General features: G+C 47.7%; 8 protein-coding genes across 8 annotated transcripts; 4 read left to right on the forward strand and 4 right to left on the reverse strand.

Moving 5' to 3' along the window:
* Positions 1–493: 493 nt before the first annotated feature.
* On the reverse strand, positions 494–2,519 carry LY89DRAFT_682224 (uncharacterized protein). The gene is made up of 5 exons (XM_018214460.1): positions 1,923–2,519; positions 1,583–1,847; positions 1,421–1,528; positions 1,238–1,355; positions 494–1,170 (listed from the first exon to the last, which is right to left on the reverse strand). The coding sequence occupies exons 1-5, from the start codon at positions 2,097–2,099 to the stop codon at positions 705–707; spliced, it is 1,134 nt and encodes a 377-aa protein (XP_018074857.1). The 5' UTR covers positions 2,100–2,519; the 3' UTR covers positions 494–704.
* Positions 2,520–4,706: 2,187 nt separating this feature from the next.
* LY89DRAFT_579440 (Di-copper centre-containing protein) lies at positions 4,707–5,912 on the forward strand (the record flags this gene model as incomplete). The annotated part of the gene is made up of 5 exons (XM_018209002.1): positions 4,707–4,808; positions 4,855–5,368; positions 5,419–5,524; positions 5,574–5,663; positions 5,726–5,912. The coding sequence occupies 5 exons, from the start codon at positions 4,707–4,709 to the stop codon at positions 5,910–5,912; spliced, it is 999 nt and encodes a 332-aa protein (XP_018074858.1).
* A 275-nt stretch (positions 5,913–6,187) lies between these two features.
* On the reverse strand, positions 6,188–6,563 carry LY89DRAFT_682226 (uncharacterized protein; the record flags this gene model as incomplete). The annotated part of the gene is made up of 1 exon (XM_018214461.1): positions 6,188–6,563. A coding segment is annotated over one exon (203 nt), but the record flags the coding sequence as incomplete, so codon positions are not given.
* Positions 6,564–8,053: 1,490 nt separating this feature from the next.
* LY89DRAFT_682229 (uncharacterized protein) lies at positions 8,054–9,196 on the forward strand. Its single transcript, XM_018214462.1, has 5 exons — positions 8,054–8,449; positions 8,500–8,565; positions 8,616–8,729; positions 8,779–8,962; positions 9,024–9,196. The coding sequence occupies exons 1-5, from the start codon at positions 8,233–8,235 to the stop codon at positions 9,061–9,063; spliced, it is 621 nt and encodes a 206-aa protein (XP_018074860.1). The 5' UTR covers positions 8,054–8,232; the 3' UTR covers positions 9,064–9,196.
* A 1,024-nt stretch (positions 9,197–10,220) lies between these two features.
* On the forward strand, positions 10,221–12,006 carry LY89DRAFT_771422 (uncharacterized protein; the record flags this gene model as incomplete). The annotated part of the gene is made up of 2 exons (XM_018221886.1): positions 10,221–10,442; positions 10,507–12,006. The coding sequence occupies 2 exons, from the start codon at positions 10,221–10,223 to the stop codon at positions 11,587–11,589; spliced, it is 1,305 nt and encodes a 434-aa protein (XP_018074861.1). The 3' UTR covers positions 11,590–12,006.
* Positions 12,007–12,153: 147 nt separating this feature from the next.
* Positions 12,154–14,228, forward strand: LY89DRAFT_610683 (putative mitochondrial enolase superfamily member 1). Its single transcript, XM_018210558.1, has 3 exons — positions 12,154–12,550; positions 12,625–13,230; positions 13,280–14,228. Exons 1-3 carry the CDS (start codon positions 12,395–12,397, stop codon positions 13,865–13,867), a joined length of 1,350 nt encoding a protein of 449 aa, XP_018074862.1. The 5' UTR covers positions 12,154–12,394; the 3' UTR covers positions 13,868–14,228.
* Positions 13,918–14,295, reverse strand: LY89DRAFT_445172 (uncharacterized protein). The gene has a single exon (XM_018207577.1). The coding sequence runs from the start codon at positions 14,193–14,195 to the stop codon at positions 13,968–13,970; it is 228 nt and encodes a 75-aa protein (XP_018074863.1). The 5' UTR covers positions 14,196–14,295; the 3' UTR covers positions 13,918–13,967.
* On the reverse strand, positions 14,220–16,616 carry LY89DRAFT_779266 (spermine/spermidine synthase). The gene is made up of 3 exons (XM_018222280.1): positions 15,203–16,616; positions 14,844–15,144; positions 14,220–14,761 (listed from the first exon to the last, which is right to left on the reverse strand). Exons 1-3 carry the CDS (start codon positions 16,252–16,254, stop codon positions 14,345–14,347), a joined length of 1,770 nt encoding a protein of 589 aa, XP_018074864.1. The 5' UTR covers positions 16,255–16,616; the 3' UTR covers positions 14,220–14,344.
* Between the last annotated feature and the right edge of the window lie 267 nt (positions 16,617–16,883).

Consider the following 16,883-nt stretch of genomic DNA (forward strand, 5'->3'; position numbering starts at 1 on the left):
GCTTCCACAATCAGTATCGGCCCCGTCTTTCCCAGAAAGGCGAGTGTTGCGTCTGTCCCTGTCATGTTGTCAGCCTGCATCCTTCTCCCATGCTTCTGGACCTGCATTCGAAACTTTCCCTGAACGGATCCCGGAAAGAGACGGATCTTGATTGGAAGATTTTGTTGTGGCGTTTATTGTTTATGCATAGGTTTGGGGAAGCAGCGGTTTGGTGGCGGAAGGAACGAGTAGTAGGAATTGGGAAGTGTCTTGGTTGAGGCAGATTGTCGCAGGAATGTTCAGAAAGGGCTTGAGGGGGCTTCAAAGTCGGGCAGAAAGAAGGGCAGGAGAAGGAATTGGGTAGTTCAGATTACCAAATGGATAGGAAAAGCTGGAAAGCCACCAGAAAATCACTAATAGAGACAATAGAAATGGATCAAGGCAATTTTTGAGGGGTTGGTTGATTGTTTTGGTGAGCAAAAGACTCCAAGATGGACTTTTCGTTCGGTGTGACGTATGAAACACTTCTTCTACAGTAACCACCTGTAAGAAAATCGCCCTCAGCCAGACTAATGATACAAAAGCAACATCTCGCCATTCGCCATCGCGCCTTCATCTCGTGTGCGGCCCTGGGTATCTTCGCATTTGGGGTGGTGGTACCCTTTCCTTGAGTTCGCCGATGCAAGAGCTCTTCAGCCTGTGAAGAGAGTTCTCTCTTCTGTAAATCAAACCTTCTCGTCGGCACCATAACGGTCGACTGAGACATTAACTTGTGTGGTCTTCAGAATCCCCGGATTCTGCAATGGTAGAATGCTCTCCTCCGACTCATTGTCCACATCTATGCGCCCTCTCTTCCCACTGGCTGTGATCACATTGCAGTACATCTCAAAATCATCGTCTTTGCTCAATGTCCCACCGATCTTGCTCGTGCCTCCAGAGTTGCTGATATGCTTGACGAAACCGCTCTTGTCCATAGACTTGTCTTTGCTGTTGTTGTAACCAGAACCAAAAGTCGAGTTTTGGAAGGTGGCTCGGAATAGAGGTTTGAGTGTAGCAATCGAGGCAGCGAAGATGGCAATGTTGAGCTCGCAAGATGTCCAGATTGTGATATTGACGCTGTCCCAGAGGAAATCGTTGTACTTTCCGTACGATGAGAGGTATACGACCTTGACTACACAGGCTGCAGTAGCACTATAAACTGTGGTCAGTATATTTGTCTCGATATTAAGTTCAGATTAAGAGGCGCAAAGCGGCTTACAAAAGACCCAACGACAAGATGGCAAATAGAGCTATCTTTATCCGCATATTTATTTTGACGTTCCACAACATTGGGATAGGGAGCAATGCAAAGACCAGATCTGCAAAAATGCCACATGCTGTAGTGTATTAGCATATGAAGATTGCAAGCTCCAGGCACAGCTCGCGAGTCAAGAACACATACTAGCATTAAAATATGCACACGCTCGAAGACCGAGAGGTGTGAAGCAGATTGCTTTGACACTAGGATCCCAGATGACCGTCAAAGGTCGACATTGTGTCAGGATCGTTACTACGTCTAGAGTCAGTACTGCGCAAGCAGTTCGAGTCAACAAACAATACTTACTCAAAGATACTGTCGTATACATAGCCATAAATCCAATCATGCACCAGATAAAGCGGTGGAAGAATTGCGAAGGCGTCAGCCTTAGAAGGAAGAGCCCAACGCTCACTTTAACCAACACAACAGCAACCAGGAAGAACGGTTGGCTGATGAAGTTGAGATACAGGCCATAGGACAACTTCGCGGCATCCGTAAGGTAAACCTCATGACGACCTGCACCGTAGTTTACATCGGCTATTGTTAGTGCTTCCGCAATGAGTGATATAAGCTATATATCGTTGTTAGATCTTTGCCTTCCACAAACTATGTTCGTGTTGACTGTATGGACTTCAAGTGAACTTACCATTGCTCCACAAATAAAGTAGTCATCCCAGCCCACAGACTTGATCATGATCTTCCTCACCCACATTCTGGCCGAAACAGAGAGGAGGGCAGCAATGGTAACCACGAGAGTGGCTGCCAACAGCTTCGGTCCATGGTTGACATCTGGCTCACCGTAACCTCCAAGAGCTGTAGACATGGCAATGATGCTGTTGTACGGTGCTTAAGGAAGCAAGTAGGAACATAAGATAGTAGGTCTCTGCACTTCCAGTGGCAGTGGAGTGGATTCGATGTGGGTCTAAAAACGAAGTTTGAGGTCGATGATGTAGATATATCGTCCAAACCGACCTCTCCTCTACCAGGGCCTGAAAGCCACAGAGCGGTTTTCTATGAATTGCAAAGTTGGTATCGCACTGACCACTTCCTCCAATGTCTCAATCCTAGAGCCCGAAAGACGTACTTGCAGTCGTTGTCCTCAGAGGAAGGATTCCAGCAGTTTGGCTCTCCCCATACATGTATCGCGAATCTGGATTGCACGGACCATAGTACACCATACTTGATATCAAATCCTAGATCAGAGCTGTGTCACAGGCTTGCTCAGTCCGTCACAGTTCCCAAGGTACTTGACACGGGTTGCAAAAAAAAGTGCGTCTGATTGACGAATGAAGAATGACGGAGGCGAGTACACCGAACCGAGACAGTTTGCAAGGGAACCAATAATCCTGCTCTTCGCCTGCGTCGCCTGGCACTTGCAATGCGTAATGGTTAAAGAGACATTGTCTTGGCACCCGAGGACAGCAACGCTTCAGCGGGCGGGATCAGTGGTACAGCGCCGCGATTCGTGGAAGCAGGGCAAGGCACCCCGAGCCGGGCTTACAGCCACCTCGACTGTCCCGTGTGTGTGCCTGTTGTATTTGGATTCAGGCACAAAGAGCTCGGTAGAGCAGAGCAAATCACTCATCTTGTAACTTCATGCATTACGAACACAACAGCTTCCCAGGTGTGTGGTATGCAGGATGTGTAAGATGTGTAAGATATTATATATGGAGCACTAAGCTCCTCGAACCAGTATCTGATCGACCCCACAATGGACCTCTCGACGCATGTCGTAGAGTTAAGCTTCTGTTGAAAAAAGTTAGAAGCTTGTGGGACTGACTTGTCAGTTCAGTAGCGGGACACTCGGCTTGCAGAAGTTTCTGTCCCTGATCCATCCTCCAGCTGAACACCGGCGGAAAATCATCTGCAGGGTGAGACAAGACCAGAGCTCGACAGCGGTCCGGATGGGCATCCGTCACCCCAAGCGAAGAGCCAACTCAGGCGACCCTGGAGAATCTGGGGTTGGTGGGCCGCGTTGCACAGACGCACTCTCGGTGGAAAAGTACTTCTTTTGTCTCTGCATGCACTTACCTGCGCGACGCAGTGAGATTCAGGGTTCGAAAACACCTCTAATTTACCAACGCTCGTCCGCGCGAAGATTCAAGGGCAGCCGTGTGCCCCGGCTTCGGACTGCTTTTTTATGCATACCCGTCGACGCCACTCCAATCAATTTCCAATGATAGTCTCTGCGCGAATGCGAGAAAGACTCTTCTCTCATTCGAAGTGGTGGGCGGTGTGGCTTCGGTAAGCAGGCAAGTGTGATATCGACACATCCCATGAGGTTGTTCTATGTTTGGCATTCAAGTCCGATCAAAGCATGAATTAACAGCCTCCAAATCCCAGACAGAACCGATCGTACGTCGACTTGTGTTCCACAGAGATATCTGGGAAACGACCCGTCAAGCCCCTGATTGTCTTGGATTTTGTCCCGCCAACTGCGGGCAGGTGGGAAAGAGAATTAAACGAACTAGCATACGGCGTGATACGGCGCTTAATAATCATCCGTGTTAGCTGGAGAATATCCATAAAGTCGGTACAGAAGCTTTCTAGAGCGTTTCGAAACAAGCCGTCCGAACTTTCCATAGGTCTTTATTTGGCCACTATGTCTTCAACGAATCAACGTTTTTACCTCTCCAATGTGCTTGCCAATGGTTGAATAATGGTTCAGTAACGCTGGAAGATGTTCAGGCAGCGCCTCCCAACGTTCTGGCTATTGGTCCAGCCCGCAATGCTCACCTTAAACGTCCCTTTTTTAGGACTGGATGCCGTCGTCTCCGTACTTCAGGGCCCATTAAACGCCAGACTCTCCCTGCGGAGTAATTCAATACTTTGCCTACATGCTGATGTGAACTAAGAAATGCATCAGTTGACAGGCAAAGCCGGGCAATCGGGAGTGCTCCGGCCTTCTGTCCAATTGAATTGCTCGCTGCATCTTTGATTGCCCTAATTTGAGCGCGCAACAGACGCGAGATTCGCAAATAAGGTAGTATTATGGATAGTCATCGAATGCAGGGACGGGAATCCTCTCGGAATTAGAACCATGTGTGTGTTGATTGTGCCTGGCCAGCTCCCTAACTTCGTTTATATGGTTCAATCTTCCCCTCTACGATCGTCAGCAGCAACCCTCATTCAAATCTCAGTTCAAGCAATAGCTGCATTTCGCAAGATGAAGCTCTCGGTTCTTCCCGCCTTGGCTGTGGCTTCATGCCTGACGGCCAGCATCAACGGCCAGGATACCGCTGCTCAGTTGAACTCGCTCCTGAACGATGCGACATTCAGTATCCTCAAGCAGCTGGAGGCCGACGAAGCGGCTGCGGCTAAGCGAGGCAGTAAGCTAAGCTGTACCGTAGAGACGATCGCGATTCGCCAAGAATTGTAAGACACAAGACACCGATAGAAATCCCAAGTTGAACAATGAAATAGTGGAAGTATGCCGCCATTAGAGCGAAAGGCATATACAGATGCTGTGCTTTGCCTCCAAGCGAAGACGGGCCTCACACCTCGGTCTCTGATTCCTGGTGTTAGAAGCAGAGTAAGCACTTCTTCTCCTCTCATGGATAGATTCTAATACGAAACAGTTTGATGACTTCGTCGCAACTCATCAGAACCAAACCGGATTCATCCATTTCTCTGGAACCTTCCTTGGTTGGCACAGATACTATGTCTGGAGTTATGAGCAGGCACTGCGAACCGAATGTGGTTATACTGGGTATCAGCCTTACTGGGACTGGTCTAAATGGGCTGCTTCTCCACAAACTTCTCCAATGTTTGATGGTTCTCCATACTCCATGGGTGGAAATGGTGAATTCATCGATCACACCGGACTTGTAATCCCGCCTCCAGTCGCTGGCGTGAACCCAACCATATATCTTGAACCTGGCTTTGGCGGAGGCTGCGTCCAGAGTGGACCATTTTCGAATATGACTGTGAATCTCGGACCTATTGGCGCCGCAGGTGGACTTATCATTAACGGTACTGAAACCAATGTTCCTGAAGGACCTGATGGTGGCTTTGGCTACAATCCTCGTTGCTTGAAGAGAGATGTTGGCCCATTCTGTCTTGAAAAGTATAACAACTATACCAGAATTTATGGTAAGATACCTTTCCCTGCGATACGAAAGCTGGGTTGACGGGACTTGCAGATCTTATGACTTTACGAAAAACCATTGCAGAATTCCAGGACGATCTTGAAGGACCAGTAGGCACAGGTGATCTTGGTCCACATGGTGGTGGACATTTCACCATCGGGTAAGTTGACATACAGTAATTGGAAATGATCGATGCTAACAGATCGCAGAGGTGATCCCGGTGGAGATCTGTTTACTTCTCCAGGAGATCCAGCATTCTACTTGCACCATGCTCAGGTTGATCGACTTTGGACCTTGTGGTAAGATCCCTCTGATCGTTAGCAATGGCGACGCGAAACAAGTACTGACACTTCACCCTCAGGCAAGCTCAGGATCCCAGCACTCGCCAATACGCGCTTTCTGGCACTAATACTATGCTCAACCAGCCCCCATCTGCCAACACTACATTGACAGATTATATCAATCTTGGATATGCAGCTGGTTCACCTCTTCAGATGCAAGACGTAATGAGCACGGTGGCAGGACCGTTCTGCTACGTTTATATCTGAGCGATTGATGGATAGAGAGATAGATCATTCCTGCGCTTCTTGTACAAACTTGATCGATGATGTGTTGAAGTTGTGACGATGATGATGTTCAATGAAAAAGTTCTGTTTAAGATAAAGCAGCATCTGCTGATGCAAATCGCGATCCAAAGACGTGATCTGAACTCTGTGAAATAATCTTGCTGAAGTTATCAAAGATTTTGGGCTGGCAGCAACAAGTGAATCTCCCCATACTTAGGGTGATCTATACTAGAGCATGAAGTATATCGCAGAACTGCCAACGCAAACAAGTATCCATGCATTAATGTATGGTCTTGCGACTAGCAAAGACATGAACAGGAGACATCTACATAATCAAATTCATCTCAGAACAGTACATAAATGCAGTGCATGTAGATACAGGGGCGAGAAACTTCAGATGACAATAGCAGAGAAAGCAAGGACCAGTGTTTCAACTCTGGGAGCTGGTAATGGTGGTGGGGACAGCAGTATCGTGGGGAAGAAGGTAATATTTAAGGACTTGAGTGTGTTTGAGCTGAATCGAGGCTTTTCGAGGTGCGTGACCCCTACCTTCCAATGTCACCCAGGCGCTTGTTGCCAAGGTCCATTCGGCGTAAAGCAGCAGACGGGAAGCATCCGTAGTCAACTGCATAGAGACCAACGAAGAATGGTAACTAAGGATCGAGAGATTGTACAATCCCATTTCACTTTTAGCCAGTATGGTTCCGAGGTCAGCTATGGTTCTGTGGCGTGACTTGTTGTAATAGTCGACAGGGTGTTATTGCAGGAGGAGGAATGTGCGTTGCGAAGCGGGAAAGATGAGTGGATGAATCCGATACTGACCGCGACTGCAGCTGTCCGCAAGGAGAAGTCCAATACGAGCCAAGAGAAATGCAACTTCGAAGAGCAAAGTCTGCAAAGGAGTGGAAGCGGATTTTGGTGAGATGTTTCTGGAATGTCCCATTTTATGAAATAATACGGGTTTTCCAAGGAAAAGTCGTGGAGTGGCAAGACATTTTAGCTCTCCTCGTCAGGGGATTTTCCGATGTCACGATGTCACGTGTAAGGACTGAAATTAACTTCACAACTTCCTTGGCCTCATGGGTATCTACTCTTCAATGCAGTCAGTACGACGTACGTTCACTTGGCTGACCAACTTGAGGTTCGAGCGTTTTTCCAGCAGATGTTCTGAAATAGATATTAGAATTTCACTAAATCACTCCTCCTCCTTGCAGAGGCATTTTCCGCTTGTTTGAACGGAGGCAATCTGTCTACTACTGAGTCTGCTCTTGAACGTTTTCCACTCACGAGAATACTTATTGTTTGCTAAGCATTCTATCATCTCCAAGTATTCGCCGCGATTTATATGCAGATGACTGATCCTTCATGTTCAGGTTACCATCCGAACTCAGGGGTTCAAGGAAGCCGACCTTCCGCGCCAGCCTCCCGCTCAGAATATGCACGAAGTAAGCTTACCTCCGCCTTGTCAGTGCACACACGCACCACGATCTAGTTTGTATCTTCGTTCTGGTTGGAGGAAGGCGATTGACTTTCTTCCTCACTTCTATGGTCTGAAAATAGAACAAAGGTGTCAAGTTTCGGAACAGCAGCCGGGCGACATGCAGACCCCTGACTCTCGAAACTCCAACTGTTTCCTCCCAACCACGGCCAATGAGAGGCCCTCTATATCAAATTCCTATCTTTTGAAAACCAAGTCGTCTGTGAGAGAAACATGGGACGGACATTCTTGTTTGAAGACAAGATGAAAGCTGTCACCATGAGACCGCCAACGACCCCTTCTATCATCGACTTTTCCATCATCACAATCAAGTGTTCTCGATGTGCGAAAGTCTGATACTCTGTATGCTTCAGATTGGCACACAAGCTTTGAGCTACCACAGAGAAAAGATGTCATCCGATGTTGCCAATAAGCTCAGATGAATGTCTGCCCGCGCGTCCTACCTTAATTCAAGGGTTCAGTGACATCGAGGAAGACGAAAGTGTGAATTATTTCCTTCCTTCTATCCCTTTGCTGCGCCTTGAACTCCTGTCCTAGCCTTATCGTGAGGAAACGGGCTGCCAGGGAGCCGAAAAGCATTTGCGTCTAGATGTTTGTGCTGCAAAAAAAAAAGAAGTAAGGTTGTTAATCTTCCACATTAAATGAGTCCTTCTCGCACAATGTAAACTCCCATATTCGTTCATATCCGTTTCAATTTCACTTCTTAATTACGTTCTTTGCTATCCCTCATTTGTTAGCAAGCTTCCTCGTTACTACATTCATTTCTATCTGGTAATAGACCCGACTCGATACTTTCAAGTCATAATGTTTTTGAAGACTTCTTCGCTCCTTTCGGCCTTGATGGTTCTTGCCACAGCGTTAGCTATCGCTCTTCCTGATCCCAGCCCAGCACCCGTCGAAGTCATAGTCGAAGGACAAGATACTGTTATATTTGAGAACATTCAATGTGGGAATGAGCACCAAGGCCTCAAACCAATCTGCCCGCATCTCAACACTACAGAAGAACATGGTTGTGTCCGTTGTAAGTATGCCTCAGCTTCTCTATTATGTTAACTGACAAGACTTTGCCAGATGTGAAGGGTTTCGATGTCACAGGCGTGGTGACAGAAGTAGACCTGACGTTCCCAGAGATTCAAGGTAAAACCCCTTCCGACTCTCATATGATCTTCGGTCAACTAACATACTAGACGCATGTGACTGCATCCAAGCATGCCTGAACCGTCCCGGAACCTGCGCCGCTTATGTATGGAAGTTCAGCACACCAGCTAGTGTTACAGCAGGCCATAGAACCTGCACTTTATGTATGTTTGCTTCAAATCAGCTTCCTAGGTTTCCACTAAGACCAAATAGATTCACAATTCAACCTCCCGGCACAAGTTGCTATTGCTATAGATGTTGCGAACACAACCAACATGAATATCAACAGCGAAGAACTCGTTGCGAATGGAAACAATCCTCAAATGGGAGCCTTAGTGGCCCAGACATTCATGGACGCAAATCTCAATACAACTGCGGATCCTGCTGCCGTTTCTGGGTAAGCGAGCTTTATCGAAAGCCGCCTCCTTTTGTGGATACCAAGACTGACATTCATCTAGCGAGGTCTGGCAGCTATCCACAGGCAAAGCTATATGTTAGATGGTACGGGCAAGGAGGGGATTATTGAAAAGTCATGCATGATGAAGAATAGATATCAGGGACCTGGTGTTCAAATTTTCGGCTAGCACCGATTTTAATCTTCATATTCGAATAGCATGTCTTTTGGGTGTGCGCTTTCACTTCGTGTTTGGGATATCTTGATATAAGTTATCTCTTCGAACATTGGCATCACTGTACAAGATCCATCGCGGGAATCTGTATTGACCTCTCCGAGTTCATGGATAGGAGGCGGTTTCTTCATTATCATATCTGACCTGCTCCTTACAATGTCTACTCTCCACAGCCCCAACCATTGTCTCCAAAATCAGAACTCTCAAAGATTAGAAGAGTGAAAGAGAATAACATAACATATTTCCTACTGGCTTGAAAGCTCTTACCAGACGCGACGGTGCGAGTGTCACTTCAGTTGTCATGCGGCAACATTCTTCGTTTAAAGAAGAAGAGCAAAAAGGTATTACCTTCCAAATCGACACAGACATCGGCTACTGAAAGGTGCCCATGAAGAGGCGAAAAAAGGTATTTCAGCGTGATGGCAAACAGCACTGGCTTGGGACTGTCTCTCTGCCAGTATCCATTTCTAGATTGCTTTTAACATCTATCAGATATAAAATTTCGCGTCAACAGCGTCGAAGATCATTTTCACCAGAATTGAGACCGGGCCAAGAAACGTTACTGCGTGTTCCAAACAATTCTGTTTGCGACAGTCAAGAATGTTCCGGAATGGATTGCTTTCGACAAAGCAGCGTCCTAACGTCAAGCTCTGGCTTCACAAGGCTGAATCGACGAAAGAGATGTACTAGGAAGACGAGACTTTCAGACTCAGATTCCTTTACTGGAAAAATCTTCGTTCTTTCTGTGAAGTATAATCATATACACTCCCTCTGATGATAAGGAAGACCACATGAGTTGCTCTTTCCGAAAACGGCAGATACTACCATGAAATACCTCGGCCTTTCACAACGACCATCTCGCAAACATAACACTATATCCCCATCAAATCTCACTATCAATTGTCCTACACTCGTTTGGACCTTTATTATTCTATTTATTGTACTTTTACCAAAAGCCAGAAAGATGACAGACATTGATTGGGCTCCCGTCCATTTTCCGCAACTGGATTCAACTCGAGAGCGAAGATGTACTTGCAAATCGAGCTGGCAGCATCGATATTTCCATTGTACACAGAACACTTCCGAAAGCAACTACAATTTGCTGACTATGCTCTTGCAGGCTCCGGTGTTGTGTTTCCAGTCCTAGAAAGCACAGATAACGAATGGAACAGCATACAAGAGAGGAGGCGCAGAGTGGAGACAATTATGCGCGACCAGGTTGAGGTCGTCGCAGCACTCGGTCAAGGTGTCAGTACATGATTTGATTCTGATGTCCCCATAACTCACGAGACATTGACATTGACCAATATAGCGCTATTGGGATATGTATGAAGCTCTGCACCAGGAGCCTCACACTCTCATTCATTTCTTGGATCAAGAACCATACCGGATCGAATATTACTGGAACACCCACGCGACTTTCGATGAATCCGAAGATGCTGGTCCCAACAAATCGAACCTTGCCACCAAATTCCTGCCTTTCTGCAACATCGGACGCATAGTCGTGGGAAGACTTCTTCGACCAGATTCGTTTTCCCATGTTTTCGAGCATCAGCTTACTCCAGAAGAGTCAGACATTATGTTACGATCAAAACAGAAATTCAGTGATCTATGGGAGATCTTCATCAGGCACGTTGGATATGGCGACTTCGTTCCAGTCTTCCAACCTCCCTCGGAAAACGCAAGCGTCACCATGCCTTCGGAGATAAGTTCCAGACATGATTGGGATGACAGCAGTATCACCATGTTCGATGTTAGCACGAATGGTGATAATGTCTCCCAAGAAGATACACAAGAAAGGCTGGACAGTGGTGTTGGAATAGACGAGAAGGGAGAAGAGGACGTTGCCATTGCTGTAGCCGGGGCGGAAGGAAATGAGGAGATCGTCCCAGCCGTCAACGGTCATCAACTTGAGGACGTGGACGGCGTTGGTACTGACGGAGCTGAAGAATCATCCGACTCGGAATCTGCCAGTATTGCCCTCTCCAACGGAGATTCACAACAGGATGAAGGCAATGGAGTTCTTGACGAAAATCAAGGCCACACACGCTCAGATTCGGAGAATCTTCCTACCACCAACGGACATCAGGATGAAGGAGAGAACCATGGAGTTGCTGACGAGAATGAAGGCACATCAAGTGTGATAGTAGAGAAGGTACCAGCTGTCAACGGTCACTCTGACAATGATGAGAACCACATAACTACAAATGGCAACCAAGACGTATCCAATGAGGTAACAGAGAATGCGGAGGAGTTGATCAATACATTTGGTAACTTGCCAGACGACGGATTCGAGATCGCAGAACAGAACCCTGAAATCGTGGCAGCACTTCAACTGGTGGTAGCGCTGGGCAGCATCATACGAAGAGAACAAGCAGGAGACCGGCATGGGTAAATGACAGAAAGCATAATTGCATGTTGTAGCTAGACCGGATGCAAACAGATATTGGTTGCTTACAAGGATGGATAGATTCTGTTTAGTATGGCACAATAGCACCAGCGTGTTTCCCTAGCTAAAGAAGACTTCTCGAAGAGTCCAGTCCAAAGCTCCTGGCAAAACAGCCACCGACTGAATACGAGTCAGTGACCGAGTGCATTTCTCAGTCTCTGACCATCTCATCTCCGATTTAGTTGATCATATGCCAGGTTCTCCGCCATTTCCCCTCAAGAAACAATAAATTACCTGACGAAGCCCCCACGAAGAAGCCTGCACGGAATTTTGAGGCTTTTCATTTCTTCCACGAGGCGTCGTCCCCTATGCTGTGTGTCGGCAATAGCATTGTAGTTATGAATCTTTGGGTGTGAATATATAACAATTTCATCGCTTAAATCGACTGAAATATGAGAATGGTGTGTCCAAAATAATAAAGAGGGTGCAGCATCCCAAAGAGGCTCTTCAGCCGAACTTCTTCAACTTCCTCAAACCGGAGCAAAAGGAATTTCTCCACCAATTACCAACAGCAATTCGACCCCTCGTTGGACCCCACCATCGTCCGGCCCGTCAATTGCCCTGACGGCGACTCGTGAACCCCATAGTTTTACTCCGGATGAACTGTATATAGGTGGTCATTTCCTCTGGCATATATTTTCCATTCTTTCTCTTCTCAATTCTCTCTCTTTTCTCACAGTCCTCCTTGCATGATTCTACCTACCATCTAACCTTGATATAACTCCAAGAAACACATACATTGGCCTCGACAATGCCAGAAGTTACCATCACAGGCTGGGATACTCGCGATGTGCGATTCCCAACCTCTCTCGACAAGACGGGCTCAGATGCCATGAACGCAGCAGGAGATTACTCTGCCGCATACTGCATCCTGAAGACCGACTCCGAGTTCTCTGGCCATGGCATGGTTCGTCCCATCTTTCCTTTTCATCTCTTGTCCACCCCACTTCCAGCTCATGGACTGACTTGAGATGAAAACAGACATTCACAATTGGCCGCGGAAACGACATCGTCTGCAAAGCTATCGACAACGTCGCAGATCGTATCAAGGGCCGTACCCTCTCCTCCCTCGTTGCTAATTGGGGCCAAACATGGCGATATCTTGTGTCGGATTCTCAGCTCCGTTGGATTGGGCCGGAGAAAGGCGTCATTCACCTCGCTCTTGGAGCTGTCGTGAACGCTATCTGGGATCTCTGGGCCAAGACACTGGACAAACCTGTGTGGAGAATCGTGGCAGATATGACGGCTGAGGAATTCGTCCAATGTATTGACTTCAGGTATATCACGGATGCTATTACGCCTGAGGAAGCGGTCAAGATGTTGAAGAGTGAAGAGGAGGGAAAGAAGAAGAGGTTGCAGGATGCATTGGATAGTAAGGCTGTGCCAGCTTATACTACCAGTGCTGGCTGGTTAGGATATGGGGAGGACAAGATGAAGGGGTTGCTTGAAGAGACTTTGAGCAAGGGATATAGGCATTTCAAGCTCAAGGTTGGGACAAGTGTTGAGGCTGACAGGAGGAGATTGACTATTGCAAGGAGCGTTATTGGGTACGACAAGGGGAACATCTTGATGGTGGATGCTAACCAGGTTTGTCCCTCTCTCCTCCCCTTGATTTACATGCTAACAGGGACAAAAGGTCTGGTCGGTCCCTGAAGCAATCGAATACATGCAACACCTCAAAGAGTTCAAGCCCTGGTTTATCGAAGAACCCACCTCTCCCGATGACATCCTGGGCCACAAAGCCATCCGCGATGCCCTCCGCCCTGATGGGATCGGTGTCGCTACCGGAGAAATGTGCCAAAACCGTGTAATCTTCAAGCAACTCCTTGCCTCGGGTGCCATCGACGTCTGCCAAATCGACGCTTGCCGAATGGGTGGTGTGAACGAAGTCCTCGCTGTTCTCCTCATGGCGAAGAAATTCAACATTCCCATCGTCCCACATTCGGGTGGTGTAGGTCTGCCAGAATATACCCAGCATTTGAGCACGATCGATTATGTTTGTGTCAGTGGGAAGTTGTCCGTGTTGGAATATGTTGACCATCTTCATGAGCATTTCAATCACCCTGCCGTCATCAAGGACGGTTATTATCAGACTCCTATGGAGCCAGGATACTCGGTTGAGATGAAGCCCGAGAGTATGGAGCACTATTCTTTCCCTGGTGGACCAAACGGGTGGTGGCATAGCTCAGAAGCGAAGCCCATCCTAGAGGGCGAGAAGATCTAAGAGCCTCGTAAGGCTCTGAAAGAGGAGGAAAAGTTGGGGGAAGGGAAGTCCTTCCGCAGGGCAACGACGGCATCCTGTATAATACCATTTTCCTTGTGTATTATCCCAGGTCTGGGTAGGGGCTCGAGCGGAGATCTCGTGCGCAGGGCAACGATGGCATCCTGCATAGCCATAGGCTTTTGGCTATCCCTGGTTTTTGTATATTGGGCTGGGAATTGGAAAGGGGGTCAAGAGTTTTCAGGTTGGGCTCTTTGTCCGCGAGGCAACGATGGCATCTCGTAGGTGTGCTCATAAAGAGACACTTCCCAGGTGGCAGGAATACAACCATTCGTGCTTTCCACTATATATTCCACTGTGAAAGAAAATTTGTTGCTCTAAGTGCTTGATGTGATCCAAAAAAAAACCTTGCTATCAAATTGCTCAAACTGCCTCTGTTAACACTTATGATCATATACATGTACATATCTAACTTCAGTCTCACCAATCCTCCCAAATCTCCTTCGGCAACACAGTCCTCATAACCGCCCAATGCCCCAACGCACTCTTCTCCTGCCACCCCCTAAACCTCTCCGTCGCATTCCTCAACAGCACGCCCCCATCCCCCTCCTGCATCTCAAAAACGCTCTCCTCCACCTCATACTTGGGCAACAAATACATCTTCCTCGCCCCACTGCCCAAAAAGTCCCTCTCGGTCGGCTTCAGGAATGTGACTTGGTCGGACGTCGCAGCGTTGGTGCAGAAGATGACCATGTTGGTGAAATCGCGGCCGTCGGCCTCGATCGTGGCTGCCGAGGGGGCCGCGGATTCGCGGAAGATGCGGCAGGTGGGGAAGACGGTTTTGATGGTGTTGACGATTATGCGGGCGGAGGGGAGGAGGAGGTCGCCTGCATAGTTCTGTTGGTTTTTGCTTGTTAGCCTTTTTTTTTTTTCTTTTTGGGGATATGGAGGGGGGGACAGGGGGGAGGGAAGGGCTTACAATAGCGATTACGCCGCCGGGTTTGAGGATTGTGTTGAGATCTTGGAGGAATTCTAGGGTGAAGAGATCAACGGGCTCAGCTCCGCCGGTGAATACGTCGTGGACGACATAATCGTATTGAGCGCCTGATTTCGCTACTTCTGAGGCGTAGGATACGGCGTCTGCGATGACTGGAGTGTGGTGCTTTGGTAGAGCGAAGTATTTAGTTGCGAATTCATGGACTACGGGATCGATTTCCACAATCGTGGTTTTGATGCCGTGTTGCATGAATGCTGCTGGTGTGGTACCAATCCCTAGACCCCTTTTCACAACTCATTAATCACATGTTCTACTCTCTTGACATGAAAGGGGAGACTTACACGACGAAAGCAGAAGCTTGGTTGTCAGGTACGGGATCTTTGATTTGGACGAGTCGTACGGCTTCAAGCATAACGAAGACGCCGTAGATGGGTTCGGCCATGGGAGATCCGCTGGCTTTGGTTAGCCATTCGCCGCCGAGGAGGCTATGGTCACACCTCATGACTCGGAAGCCGTTCTTGGAGCTTTCGAGGATGGAGATGTAGCCTGTGAGAGATTCTTGGCGTTCGAGCAGTGACCATCCGTTCTTGGCCATTGTGGCATTTAGCGAGGATGTAGCGAAGGGAGTTGGAACATGGACGTTGAATAATGCGGTGTGGAGAATTGCTGGAAGGGTGTAGAGTAAGAGCTTGGATGGCGAGAAGAGGGAGTAAAGTCCTGTGAGGGAGATTTGAAGACCTAGTCGAGTTTGAAAAAAGGAAGCACCGATTCCTCTTTGGATGGCGTTTCCTGAGAAGTACTCCATTGTTTTGAAGAATGAGAAAGAGCATATTCCTGGCATGGCATCTGATAACCACTGCCACCTTCCAATGCTCATCTCCAAATCGTCCAAGATAGTCGCCGTGCAGGAGACTGACAATAGCAACAGGGGCAAGAAAGTCAGAGCTTCCGTAATAATTGGTCCATACACCGCCCCAAGCAGACCACTGACTCTAAACAGGAAGAACTGCATCATAGGAATATACGCGGCAATGACAGGTAGCAGTTGCTGAGGCCTCAGAGGTAAATTCCTCTTAATGAAAAGATTCGACGACCACCCCAAAAAGCAAGCAGTCATAACCCCCTTGGCATGATAAACCGATGAAGGAATCCCTCCATACACAGGGGATAAACTGAGCTCTGATACATTCGAGTATACAGCAGCTAGAGTGAGCAAGACACCTGACTGGGTCAGAACCCAAGCTTGCTCACCGGCCCATTTTGACCATGTCTCTTCTTGTGCCTTTGAAGCTAAGGCTTTCAATTCTTTCTCGAAATTCTCTTGGGTGAGAAGCGGCTCTTTGGGTGGTGGTATCGAAGCCTTGGCCGATTTTGATGACCCGGGCCGAGCCATGGCGTGACTTCGACCGAGGAGGAACGTAAGAGATAAAGTTACAGAGTGTCTTCCTTCGCAGTGATATGAAGAAGAAACAACAATCTCGGCGACGTAAATCAACTTCTTCAATAAATGCCACGAATGGCGATATTCATTGGAAGCTTCACATCTGGAGACGTTGCGATATGTTGATTGGGGGCCGGTGCGTTTGAGCCTGAAACACTGAAACAAAAGGGAGCTTGGACTGGTGGGGTGGATCACGTGTCGAAGCCGCTATGATTCAAGTCTTGGCTGTCAAGAAAGCTTCATCTGAACATCATCAGATCGTATAAGTATGCTGTCTTTTCAGGAGAAGTTTGGTCCGATGAGAGTTTATCGGCGGTCGGTGAGTTGCAGTCGTAATCCTTCCGAGCCATCTTTGAGCCTATCATGAGCTGGCCACCTGAAATGGTTAGCGGGGATTTTCATTTGCATGCTCGTAATCTCTGTACTGTAGGCATCAAGAATTGTACTCCTTCATCCCATGCTTCAAGCTCACGAAACGTTTCATTTGGGATGATTCAACATCATATTGTTTTTTGTTTATCATTGGGCTTCTGAGCATGATTGCAATAGATGTTGAAGACACACCGAGTCCGGTATGGTTG

This window comes from Mollisia scopiformis (assembly GCF_001500285.1).
Source record: "Mollisia scopiformis unplaced genomic scaffold LY89scaffold_6, whole genome shotgun sequence".
Lineage (NCBI taxonomy): Eukaryota > Fungi > Ascomycota > Leotiomycetes > Helotiales > Mollisiaceae > Mollisia > Mollisia scopiformis.